Here is a 13,495-nt window from a genome sequence, read left to right as displayed (position 1 = left end):
GTACTGAAACATATAAGTAAAATTATAAGCAAGTCTTCTGAACGTTCACTACAGGTAGTAGAGACACTACCTAGCAGAACCAGCATTGGAGTATGTTGGAAAGGGAAGGGTACTCTAGCTCTGCTTTTTAGTGGAAGCTTCATTTAAGAACCTTCCATATAAACCAGTGGACGTTATCTTTGGGTTTTACACTGACACCAGCCAAATGGATCTATAGCTGTTTGTTTCTTTTTTCAAGTAAAAGTTTGGAGTTATTTTGTTACCTTTTCTCCATCTCCTGTTTCATGTCGATGCCCTGCTTCTCCAGAAGCTCCCTCTGAGCAAATGTCCAGTCAACTGGCTCAGAGGGAGTCTCAGCGGATGGCGTTTTCTCTCTTTCTGCTCGTGCTTGTTCCGGATGGTTGAATCGGAAGACATGGTTTTTACCCATGATGATACGATTGCCTAAAACGGCAACCAAGATTAACCTTTTGTGGTAAGGGTTCCAATATCAATGAAAAGACAATTTAACAATCAGTACTATTTATCCTGTTAGGTGGCAGAAGAAAGGATTGCCCAGCAAGGATTTCAGTACACATTTAAGTTACTAGATGACAAGGAAAACAAGCAAGAATACCTAGTGTGTACAGAACAACCTACTGCTGATATGAAGAAACGTTCACAGAGGAGGACAGAACCTCAGGGGACCAATCTAATGTTCTGGCAGACTTTGTTAAAAATTAAAGGATAGACTTGGAGATTGACACACAGTTGCAGTAAATAAAATACATTGCTAAATCCCACTTCTCTTCTCCAGAAAATGGAGGAGGTACACAGAATTTCCAATGACAGGGTCAAAATATGGACAAAAGCTACTTCTTCAGATTTTTCAACTTGGAAAAGTCTGACTTGAAAGACCTGAATGCACTGTGCTTCCTTTTTTATTTCTTTATTTCTTTTTTTTTAAGTGTGGTTTACATGTACTGTTTTTACTTGAGTTCTAATGAATGGGATTTATGGGAGCCTTTTATAGCTTCTATTTCACTAAGGGAAGAGCCAAAGATACATAATATTGCAAGTTTCAACTAAATCCTAGAGACATCAGTTGCCCACAACACCCGAGACATGCACTTGATGGAACACAGCAAAATGCCTCAGCTGTCCCAGTGAACATATTACCATAGTTTTAATTAAAAAAAAAAAAAGTCATTCTAGTAGAGAGACCTCCAGAGGAAACAAAATCGTCCTTATGAAAACAATGCTAAAGCATAGGCTATTGAAGATGTAAGACGCTAAAATGTTTTAGTAACTCAATTGTCTAGATGCAGAAGGAAAAAAAATCTTTTTTTTTTTTTTTTAAAGAAAGTTATTGCTGAACAATAAAGTCAGAGTTTTCAGTATAAGCCATATACAGGCACAGAACAACAAAATATTCCTCTTTCACTCAATACACTTTGTTCCATGCAAATACTCCCTCACAACTTGGTGCAAATGATTCTGAGGTGTTTTTTTTTAAACTACTGGAAAAAAGGGGGAGGGACACAGAAAGCATCATAATTTGAAAGCATCATAATTTGAAAGGGACTCTCTAATACAGCCAGACCAAAACTAATAATTCAAGGAAGTCACTCTCTCCTCTCCTTCCTCTGCATGCCTTTCTAAAGCAAAGTAGGGGACTGAGTGGGAAACCAAATGAGAGGAAAGAGAAGCTGTTGTATTCCTGCAGAGAATCACATCTTAGCTGTGCCAGGAAGCTGGGAATTTTCCATCAGCAGCTGGCAGTCTGTCTGCTCTGTCTCACTGAGACTGCCAAGGGCAATAGGCTTGGGCAAGAATGTACTAGAATAATATTAGGGTAAGCAGAAGGACAAGCAGGATGCTGTGTGGCAGTGAATATTTAAGTACACTTTCAGCTGGTGCAGCAAAGAGTAAAGGAAAAGAAACTGTTGCCAAGAGAAAAATGGTACCAGCTTCTATTCCAGAGCTACATTCCAAAAAGGTAACACTCCTGATCTTTACCAGCATTCAGTGTTCTCTACAAAAGATATAAAAGTCATCTCCAGATGATTCTTAGATGGACAGTTCACAAGAGTTTAAAAACAACACACACACCCCACACTGTTCTTCGAAAATTCCTTACCTGAGCGCAGCTGCACAGGCTGCACTACCCTCTTGCCATTAACATAGGTTTCTGATCGTTCACAAGGCTCCAAAGTAACAATAACTATGAGGAAAACATTGACAAATGAGACTTTAGAGAGCGCTGTATGAAGCACAGAAGCAAGCAAACTCCATCTTCCCACTAATATCACAACATGGAATAAATAAATCACTCCTTGATGCCATGCTGGTTAATAAAACAAAGCCCCACCAGAGAATCAATGCTACTGACATCTTAATATTGCAGGTAGTAGTAATTATTAGTTATTTTCTGTGTGATTTTTCATGCTTCTAGTTAACCAAGAACAGAACCTAACTCATACTGACAACAGCCTGCAATATGATCAAGTTGAGAAACACCTCATTATAGAGCTTTTAATAATGATCTTATATTTAACATTTCAGCGTCTTCAGTGCTTTCCAATTCATTTCATCCCTGAAATTATGGTCAGCACATATAGAATGCATAATAGATTTCATCCTGAAAGGCTTTTGGCACTCCACTACTGCTGAGACATCTCTAAATTAGAGGTGCTCAGCAATATGCACCTCTGCACATCAGAAGTGAAAGAGGGATCACGTTGGCCGAGACATCAAGACGGTTTTAAACTCTCTGTAGTTTCAGTAACACATTATGATCATAGCTTTAATTATACCCAACTAAAAATATTAGTTCACTTCCATGAATATATGTTTAAAAGGTCTGCATGCTCCAGCCTTCTAAATACTTCTTCCCTGTCCATTTCAAATATCAATATTTTGATGCTAATATCACTGAAATGCCCTTTTTTCTCTTCCCCCAAGATTCAAGCTAGTCAAAAATGACAACTTTCCCAAGGAAAGAGATAGCTGTGGCCATGTTCAAACACAAGTATTCCCTGACCAACTGAGGAATGAAAAATTCAGCAACACTTCGCTAGGAGTAGTAATTTTTCACCTTCACCATTGTTGTTCCTCTCACTTCGAAAGATACAGTGTTCTTCTTTAATGTGAGCCCCACTCAATACGATATCTTGCCTTCGCTCAGCATCAGCTTGGCCAACCCTGAATCCAACAGAAAACATTTCAAGAGCAACTTAGACACTTTATACACTTTGTATAGGACAACACATCCCAGAAATATTCAGAGAAAAATCTAGACTATTAAGATTATCCTTCAAGTTTAAAGACTTGAACTGGAACATAGTGCTTAACTCTGGGTTGTAGAAGACTTACCAGATTTATCATGATTTGGAACATAATGGGTAGAGAAAAGGAAAGGCAAATTCTCTCTCTCTCTCTCTCTCTCTCTCTCTCTCTCTCTTTTAAAACACACCACTTAAAGAGAATCTGCAATGTTAAAACATCTCTAGATCTGAGGTTTTCTTCCCCCTAAGTCTCCCCTCCCTTTAGCATAGGGGCACAGAAAGAGACAAAGGGACAGGAACTTCCAGTGATCCGTTTAGTTTGGCATACAGTGATCATCCCTTCTAGCAACTACTATCTGCACTTTAACAAAGAAGTAAAAATGCTTCACTAGACTTTTACTGAATAATTTGAATTTTATGAACAGTTTCATCTAGCTTCCAGATGGTGAGAGGGTGGCTGTTTCCTCAAAGTGTGAAAGTTTATGTCCATTCCAAACCTCAAATATTTGAGCAATTCTAGATATTTGTTATTCGTAAAAATTGAAAATTTAGTTTTTGATCTTCCTGCTCTACTTACTACCATACACATTTTTAGTATCAGATAGTTGTGCTCAAACTTAGCACGATTTCTTAGGCCCTAAGCTATTCTCATCATTCTTCTCTGAATGAACTCTCTACAAGTAACTGAACTACTGAAAATGATATCAAACAAGTCACAAAGTAGCATTATACAACAGCGCTTGTCTGTTTTATCTTCCATTTGTTCTCCAAGAATATACAAACCAAGCAGCCAAACATGGCTTAATGCTCCAGAGGTAACAAAGCCCACCCCTCTTCTCCCAGAGATCTTGACAAGAAGTCTTGCGAAAAAGACCCTTTTAAACTCCAAGTGGACTTCAGAGTGTATTAGCACCCACCCTCACCTAGTAATACCATCTTTGATGTAGTAAAGCAGACATTCAGACATGAGTGGATCTTCATTAAGGTTTACAAGATGAGGAGTCTGAAACAAAAGAGAAAAGTTAATTAAGAACCGAATACCTACTTTCAGGCTTCTTCCTACAGATGTGGAGAACGTATGTTTAATATAACAGTCTCGCTAGGAATAACCAGGTCATTCCACAATCCGTCTTCTCCCAATATAAACACTTTTTGCAGTACTGAAGAGTATCACAAAACAGCAGAACTGTAGCTCAGATTGGCTGATATTTTAGATAAGAAAAAGCAAAGGGGGGAAAAAAGACTGACTGAAAAAATAATGATTCCTTTTAAAGTCTCTGTAATCTTTTCTATGGGAAGTCCAACAGCAGAAAATAATGTCTGTGTGAAGTTTCAGAACTGATGTGGAATCACTTTGGCTTCTCTTGGACAATACAGACCAAGTGCTCCATTTAAAAAGTCCATTAACATCAAAAGAAAATCTAGAGTTACCAACGTTTTCTGACACAAACAGCTAAAAACTTCTTCCTCTAAAGCTCCTCTAAATTTAAATCCACTACAGTTACTAAACCAACCTGCTTTGGTGAAAAAACCCCATTGGAATCAGCAAACAAGTCACATGGCCTTGGTGTGAAAATCTAGCCAGTGAGATAGCAATAAACACAAGCACAAAAGAAAAGGCAAAATGGTTAAACATAATGAAAGGAAAAAGATGACAAAGCAAAGAAAAACATTAGTAAGCTCCTCTTCCTTCTGTTATCCTCAATTAGAACAACTTAATCAAAAGAAAATACGTTTGGCTAGGATTCCTTGGAAACACTGCTTCCGTCAACTTATTCTACCTGCAAAGTAGTTTTCCTAATAGATACACTAATAACACTCAGTTTATGGAAACTCAGAAATTACTAGCTGTTAATAACAGAATTCCTCTCTGAATAAAGAAGTCTGGTCATCTATGGCCCAGTGAAAGACTAATGACAAAGACAAAAAGGGAGGGAAAAGGATACCTTATTCACCCCTAAAAATACAGAGGGCACCCAGAACTGCAACTGATGATGCACCACACTGTCATCCCTGTTCACTACATAAAAAGGAACATTTGGAGCTGTATGAAGCCAAAGAGAAAACTTGAGAGAAATCAAATCCCAGATCCAGTCAACTGCTATAAATAACACTATGACTTGTACCACTTGAGCACTTTGAAATGAATGCCGTACTCTAGACATATGCATGTTTTAGCATCTGACTTTATATACGATGTTCCAATCAAAGTCAGGTAACAGAGAGCTTTATAAGAAATAAAGCTTAGCAATTTGAAAGGTGGTACTGGTAAAACAGACTGTTCACTCATTCTGAGATTTATTAATCAGACACAGAACAATTATGTTTCCAGCCTTCTTCTGTCCAGAATTCCTCAAGCATGAATTAAGGGATTTCCCCTGCTCCTACCTTTGAGGACAGCACAGATAATTAAATTTCCACAATGCATTTCAAACAGTTTTCCATCATCACAGCAATGGTTGCGCAAGTCGGATACGTTTTCATTCATTAAGTAGGCAAAATTCACCTTACGCAGTTCAATTTACAGCTCAGCTGGTAAAAATACAACACTGTCCTAAGTAGCATGCGATTAGATTTATACTACTACTTCAGAAGCGAAAAGTCTTTATACATAGCCTCAAATGTGCTGTCTACAGCTCTGAAATGTTTACAACAGCAGCCACAACTACTAAAAGGAGAACTACTGAAACTGAACTGCAAGGATAGCAAGGAACAGAAGCAGACAGGACTAGGTCAGGCGTCTGGAAGGTTTACTTCCTCTAATATATCCTGTATAAGGAAAAAATATATACGACCTATTAGCAACTACTTATCCTAGATGGCATTTATACACAAACCTGGTCAGCAGAAAATGCATCAAAAGAATCATCAAAAAGAGCTGATGGCCTCTGAGGGAAAATCTAAAAGGAGATTAGGAGCCATAACACAAGCAGCAAAAGAAAAGAACACTCGATGAATTAGTGCCTTTACAAACCTTAGACACCTGTGGAATATATACCAAAAGCAAACCAGAGTTCTACCTATCCAAAACATAACAACATTATTTTAAGCAGAGGATTAAAAATTTTTAACAACTCTGCCACCCTATGTTTCTGTACAATGCCTCTAGAGAGGCCCCACTTCATCTTAAGATCAAAGTTTGTTAAGCACTTGCATATGCAACTTCCAAGCTAAAGTATTAGCCTGTGTTATTTGTTCAAAGATCTCTGAGATACAAGAAAGTGGGTTCTTTTCATTGCAGCTCTTCAATTAATAATTCTGCATTAACTACATAGATACTAATTTCCTTAATAACTTCATCCTTTTATATTTATGGCATTGATTTATGCCCTTATTCTTCACAGTTCTACTTCTTTCAACTATTGACACGTACTGAAAGAAATATTCTCTTTCCTGCACTCCCTGTGTGCCACCGTTAGCTTACCAGACTACGATCCCTTTTTCCAGGGAGGGAAAAGGTTAACAAATTCAAAAAACAGCATCTAAACAAGACTAACACTCTTCAGGCTCAGAGGTGAGTAGGCACATTACATGAAAGTCAGACTCATCTACTGCAGTAAATGGCAACAGCAATCTAAGAGGCAGCATTTCTGAGGTGCTACTGAATCAACAGATACGCACAGAGACTACTACTGGCAGCATGGATTTTTCTAAAGGAAGAATACAGAGTTCAAGCATTTGTGAATGTTAAAAGTCTTCCACTGAACTTGTTATGCTGCTCCTATTTCATCACTGTGTTAAGCTAGCACATGCTGGCACATGCTTCCCCCTACCTTAATGATCTCTGGAAGCTACTGCAGACAATATTCTTTACATAGCTAAAAGCATTAAGTACTACATCACACCACTTGCATGAATACAGCCTTCAACTTCATTGACATGGGCGAAACAACCTCTAGATGCAGAGTGTTTTGATGTATACTAACATTAAAGATAAGGGCTAAAAACCTATGGTAAAAGGAGCTTAGCAGAAAAGGTCCAAACCTCACTTACATCCTTCTATACCTCACACAGAAGGTGAGCAGCAGATGCCCCGTCATCTGCCAAGTTGATTAGCCTTTTGCATACATGATTCAATAATTAATAGCAACTTTCTCTACCTTTTTAGGTGAGAAGACTCCCAGCGTTCCTCCATCTTCACGAATGGCAACTCCCATTTCTGCCAGCAATGCCTCCCTGAGTGGGAAAAGTGAGACGTTTACCATATTTTAGGCTTCAGAAGATGCAGTTCTTAGCTTTCAAGCAGCCTATCCATTGACCATACAACCAGGACTGACACTACTTTACAATGCAGTAGGCCAAGTTTCTAAACTTTAGCCCCAAAGTTTACAGGCCTGCGGAATAAGAACAGAAAAATTTTACACAGGATTAACATGATCTTTTAGGGCAATAATATAACCACAAGGCGAGTAGGTTTTAGAACATCGCATTCATTGCCTCTTCAAGGAAGGCTAAAGGCTATTCTAAATTTAAACATTTATTTCAGGTAAAAAGAACGATCCTTATTCACCAACTTAAAGGCTTAAGTGGCTTTTTGTGATCTATTATAAAATGCGCTCTCTGCCTATTAAGATATAGAAAAGGACTGTACTGAGTTAGACAAAATGTCTGTATGACACAGTATTCTTGGCTTTGACAAAGCTCAACAGTAATGCCCACAGAGAAATAAGAACAAGGCAAAGACAGTGATATTTCCCCAAAGTAGTCTTGCCGTCTCCCAATTTCTTCCCAAGGTATTTGCAGAAATAAAGGCAGCATTTCTTTTAAACAGCTCTCCAAAGTTTTTCTGTTTTTGTTTCAAGTTTGTCATCATTTTTTGAATCCAATTCCTACCATCATCATCATGCAGTAAATACTTTAATAGCTTAGCTATGTCTTGTGAGAACTCCCTATTTGTTTCACGTGTACCACCTGTTAGTCCTATTTAACCTCCTTTAGTTCTCGTATTAGTCAGTGAATAATCATTATCCACTTTCTCTGTACCTCTCATGACTTTAGACTGCTCAGGCACCTTGTTTCCAAGCAGAGATGTTCCCCTTATACATATACTGTAAACACTTAGAATTCTAACAAATACTCCTCTTTTGTTGTACCCAGTTACAATCCTTACTTGATTCTTAGCCATTCCTCTTGCTGCTCTAAGACAGAATTCAAACCACAGCTGGAGGTGTTTCATTATTTTAAATACTCTGGTATCAAAAGCTTCATCTTTCCTGCTTAACTTACAGGGTCAGATTTTTGGACTGTAACAGAAAGTGAAAGGAGGAAGGAAAAGACCAGGAAGACTTCACACTGTTTCACAACAGAAGCTGATGTACTAACTCGGGATGTTATCTGAATTACAACTCAACGCTAACTGTAGGAAACACAGGAAAGAACATGGCTTTCTCTCAGCATTGCCCCTACTGTCATATACAATACAAAGAACAGCAGAATTATCACTAAGTGCTCTGCTGCTGTTTCATTGCTTTTAAACAAAGGAACATTCTCTTCTTTCCCACATCTCTTCTCCATTTTCTATAAAGCATCTACAGCACTTCTGATTCCTGACCTTTCCATCCTAATGGCCTCAGTTTTCCGCAGCTTCTCTTCCCACGTTTCATTCAACTCTGCAATGATCTTCTCAGATTCCTGTGTAAAAATCCAGAAGCTATTTTACAGTCCTTCTCAAGAAAGTTCTCTCTACACTATACACAAAGCAATTAAAGGTCATGCTCAGTTCTGCACCTCAGTTTAAGTACAAAAAGCACTCAGTAGTTCAAATCTGTAAGTTATTATGAAATAATAGAAAATTATGAAGATAATTCAGTCATATTTTTATTAAATAGTCTTGAAGGCAAACTGACAAGAGAAAGATAACTTCAGCCAGCTCAGACTTTAGTTCAAATCACTTAGATTTTTTTTTTTTAATCTGGTTTACAGACATCGTTCAGTAACTGGATGTCAGGGACTGCAGAGACCACACCATTATTTCCATGGCAACAGCAGGTTTCTGGTAGAAAGGGATATGCAGTGTGTGTTTCAGCCCATTCTGATCCCTGTAGCAGCCTTCTCATGGATAAGAAATGAGAAAGCAGCATGGATTTTACATGGGCTCCCTACTCATCTGCCCATGGAGACTGGAGGCTTTGGTAAAATGAAGAAATACTTCACTGCAATGCACTTTTGATGCTGTTCAATTCTATGCAGAATTTGGACAAGGCTGCTATTGTCTAGTTAAAGCATGCTATTCTGTGTGCTTCACATTTTAATCTGTGGGGGTTGGGTGAATATAACAGTGGCAGGATTATTCTGCCTCCTTTAACCAAATTATCTCGAAGTTGGAAATCTGAAAGCTGACTGCATTGGCTAGTCAGACCTAGTCCACACTAGTGCTGACCAGGCCTCTTGAGGTCTATACTTATCATAAAGTTTCCCATAATTTGTCACTGTATCAGATGACCAGTAAACAAGAACTAAGACTGCCATTTACAAATGCAGTTGTAGTTCCAGACTACAATTAAACCCTTATCATCACAAAAGAAAAGGCTGTGCATGAACCCAGTCTCTAGCTCACCTCACTTAAGCGCACTTTCTAAAGTGCAACCGGGTTTCAGACAACTTCCTACAGAAACAGTAATATACTGGCTACATTTGCTAAAGGGGACTTCACCCAGCTTCACAGCTATTAAGCTTTGAAAAAGACCAAAATTATAGTTGTCTTAATACCTACCTTCAAACGTTCAATTGCCTCTTCTCCTCCAGGTGTTGACATGATTCTTTCCTGTATACTGGACACAGACGTTAAGCCCACCTGGCTATTGAGAGAGCAGGAGGACGGAGAGGCAGTGAGGGACCCCATGGAGGCTGTGGAAAAATTGCCAGGACGTTGATTCTCGGAGGCTAGCAAGTATCTATGTTTATTGTTCTGAAAATCTTTCAAATCTGGCAGAGAAAGACAGACAGACAGAGGGAAGGCAGAGGGATGGGAAAAAGGAAAAGAAGAAGAAAAAAGGAACAGGAAAAAGGAAAATAGGAGGGAAACACCAGTGTAAGAGGCAAGCATTTGAGCAGCAACAAGATAAGTTTTGTAATTTTTAGATGGCAGTTCTGAAACAAATTCTTTAATATTAGTATCCATGAAAAAAAAAATTACTCAGTTCAGACCCTGAGGATTAGAAATAAGGACTGTGTCTTAAACAGCCTTAAAGAAAACCTGAAAAATAAGCTACACATTCACCAAAAACACCATATAATTCAGAGGAAACCCCTGGCTTGGCTGGTTGAGCTGCCCTGCTCCTAACCGAATACTAAACTAGGGAGCAATATGGAGCTGAGACCAGGAACAGACGTAGCTACTGATGAGATTCCTGATATTTTAGGCTTAAGTCTGAACATATACTACCCTGAAACTCAACAAAAAAAAATTATCTTCCAGACTCCTTTAATCTATAATGATGTTTAAGTAAATATTTATACCAGAGCAGAAAGTAGTTCTGCTGCCAAAATACCTGGACCACAATGACCAAGAACTATCCCCTCCTCAAATTCTCACAGGAGAGCAAGGATATAAATCATCTGCTCAGTCCGTGACAGGGACAAAAGGAACACAAGCTCACAATTATATCATTATGTTTCCTTTCGACCATCCTTATCTGGAAAATGGCAATCCAAGATACATAATTGGTTAAACATCTACTAAAAGTTACATGATCCAAAAGGTACCTAAAAGCTTTTTGGTCTTAACTTAGAAGGGGAAGGATTTAAAAACCTAATGAGGCAACTTGTGTAACCTGAAAAACCGGAGGCCTGCAGATGCCTCCTAGAGAGGCAGAAAACACAGAAGGAAAAGGCACATGAGGCATACGACTGATTTAAAAAAGACTATCCAGAAGCAATTTATTTTGATCTAATTTGGCTTCTTGGATATGTCTGTACACCAAACCCTGAAAGTAATGACAAAAATCTTCTAACATGGAAATATTGGACAGTTAGGTAGCTCAGTTTTAACACTTTTGATAGTTTAAAACTCTAGTTCAGAAACAAATCCTTTCAAATAAGTATTCTTGGGAAATAAGCAGGTCAAATCAGACCTTGCAGATTATAAATAAGGGCTTCACCATAAAGTGGTGTTACCAACAGTACTTTCAAAAATAAGAGATGCTCACCCAGACATTGCATAAATTTCCATGTCCTCCTACATCTCCTCTACTCCTAGCCTGAATAATTCTGCTATCGTAAGCCTTATGCCCTAGTTCACTTCATGTTCAAACTGCTGTTTCAGCCTCATGAGACTGATGATTGCATCAAGTCAGTTTGAAAACCACCATCTGCAAATACAGGAAGGTTAGCAAAAGAAGAGGAGGTTAAGGAAAGGGAACGCCATCAGGAAGAGGAAAGTAGGCATAGCAGAGCAGGAAGGAAGGAGTCTTGAATGGCCAAGACACATGCACTCCTGGAGAAAAAGGAAGTGGCATTTGCAATAGTTTTGGCAGTTGCTGTGACCACAGAGAACCAAAACCTTCAATGCCATGCACACTTCTTCAGGAAGCTGCAGCTTTCACACAGATGACATATGCACACGCTGGAAGCAGCATCAGAATGCAAGACAAGGCCAGGATGAGTCTTTTCACCACTGGTAGCTTCAAGTTTAGGAAATTTCAGACAGATCTCTTCCAGTTGACCTTTTTTCACAGTGAGGGTGGAGAAGACTGGCTGAAAAGTTTCAAACAAAATCTACCAACCCAAAGCTTACAGAGAATACAATTTGGACATTCAGGCATTTCTCTTGCAATGTATTATGCATATGCCTGCCCCTTTCACAGAACGGGTCAGGAGAACAGAAAGGAAGTGCTATTTGCTGAATGCTTCCAACCCTATTAAGCTAATCCTCATCAGTTCCTTCACACTGAAAATATTTCTTCAGGAGGACAACTAGTCTCTGTTCTGCAAAGTAACTACACTGATAATCACGAGCTTAAGAGCCCAAATAAGAGACTGTCATCAGTAAAAAATGTCCAACACTTTTGTGTGAAGAGACTATATTAAAAAGTCAGTCTCCAGAAGGAACCAATACTTTTTCATTCTAAGTTAATCAACTGACACATTTACAACAAATACTTCTATATGGAAAAGAAGTTAAAAGGCCAGGAAGCCAAATAAGTAAAAGCTATTTTAACTTAGTAACTTGAGAAAGGTTTGAGAAAAAGATTTTCTGTTTTGAATCAAAATCATTAGCTGTCATGAAAATAGACTAAAGAATTACCACCGTCCATCTATATTCTGCCAGCAAGAAAGCAATGGACATACCGTGTTGCATTTTAAACTCTGCACTTATTTTTTGACTGTTGACTCCATATGAGAAATGCTGATTAAGCTAGTCTCCATGAAACTGCATTACATTCCACAATGAGTGTTCTGTCTGGGATTTCCCTGTGAGAAATGCTGGCATGCAAAGCTCAGTTAAAAGCTGACCCAGAGGAAGCAGGTTAAGAAAAGAACCACACAATACACACATTTGCCTCCACTTCCAGAGTATTCATCTCCCATTGGATCAACTGAAGGGAAGCAGGAGGGAAAATACAAGAAGGATCAAAGTTCAAGGCTCAACAGTGATATGGGAAGGGAAGAGAATACTGCTTGATGTTTAGAGAAACAAAGCACAGTTTTCAGTAACACATCATCACTTCTCCAGTTTTGTTTTAGAACCGAGAAATACACACTGTAACAAGCATGAGAACACCTGCATTTCATTGTCTTGACCTCATTCTCTTGAAAACACGCAGAAAATAAGTTACATACATGTTACACTTTATGCAGTCTATGACTAAATCACAACTCCTCCTCCACTGACAAGTCAGAAACTATTGCAACATTCACTATTTTGTCCTTTTTTGTCACACTGAACTTTTTTTTTTTCCTTTTAGGCAGCAAATCAGAATTAATATAAACTACAACAATACATGCTGCGTTTTTATGGGCTTCTCCTTCACTAGGAACCAAACTACTGTTCCTATTACAAAAGGATGCGGCAGTTAAAATTTTAGTTTACTCGCCTTATTGGGAATGAGAGCCAGGAAATAATTCAGGTACAAATTTGTTCTGGTGCTTTAAGAGGTAACATTGATGGCAAAGCAAACCAGTATTTAGAAAACATGGACGCTCCTACAAGTACAGCTCTCCCAACCTAAGCCCAAATCTTGCCCTGAAAGAACTCATTATTTTGTTCACAAGCACCTGTTTCATAGCTA

General features: G+C 38.5%; 1 protein-coding gene across 12 annotated transcripts in view; it reads right to left on the bottom strand.

Moving 5' to 3' along the window:
• KIF1B (kinesin family member 1B) overlaps positions 1-13,495 on the bottom strand; it is a 99,012-nt gene that overhangs the window by 49,600 nt on the left and 35,917 nt on the right. For 6 of the 12 annotated variants that reach the window (XM_068915727.1, XM_068915730.1, XM_068915722.1 and 3 more), the window contains 7 exons: positions 9,979-10,112; positions 8,818-8,897; positions 7,367-7,442; positions 4,190-4,269; positions 3,077-3,183; positions 2,120-2,203; positions 264-444 (listed from right to left, as the gene is read on the bottom strand). In XM_068915727.1, coding sequence (XP_068771828.1) covers positions 264-444; positions 2,120-2,203; positions 3,077-3,183; positions 4,190-4,269; positions 7,367-7,442; positions 8,818-8,897; positions 9,979-10,112 — 742 coding nt within the window. Of the gene's footprint in view, positions 1-263; positions 445-2,119; positions 2,204-3,076; positions 3,184-4,189; positions 4,270-7,366; positions 7,443-8,817; positions 8,898-9,978; positions 10,191-12,760; positions 12,803-13,495 lie in introns of all 12 variants that reach the window. The other 6 variants (XM_068915721.1, XM_068915723.1, XM_068915718.1 and 3 more) reach the window with 2 other exon arrangements.

Source organism: Struthio camelus, chromosome 21, assembly GCF_040807025.1.
Source record: "Struthio camelus isolate bStrCam1 chromosome 21, bStrCam1.hap1, whole genome shotgun sequence".
In the NCBI taxonomy this organism is placed as follows: domain Eukaryota; kingdom Metazoa; phylum Chordata; class Aves; order Struthioniformes; family Struthionidae; genus Struthio; species Struthio camelus.
Note: the sequence above shows the minus strand (reverse complement) of the source record. Positions and strands in the feature narration are given on the sequence as shown.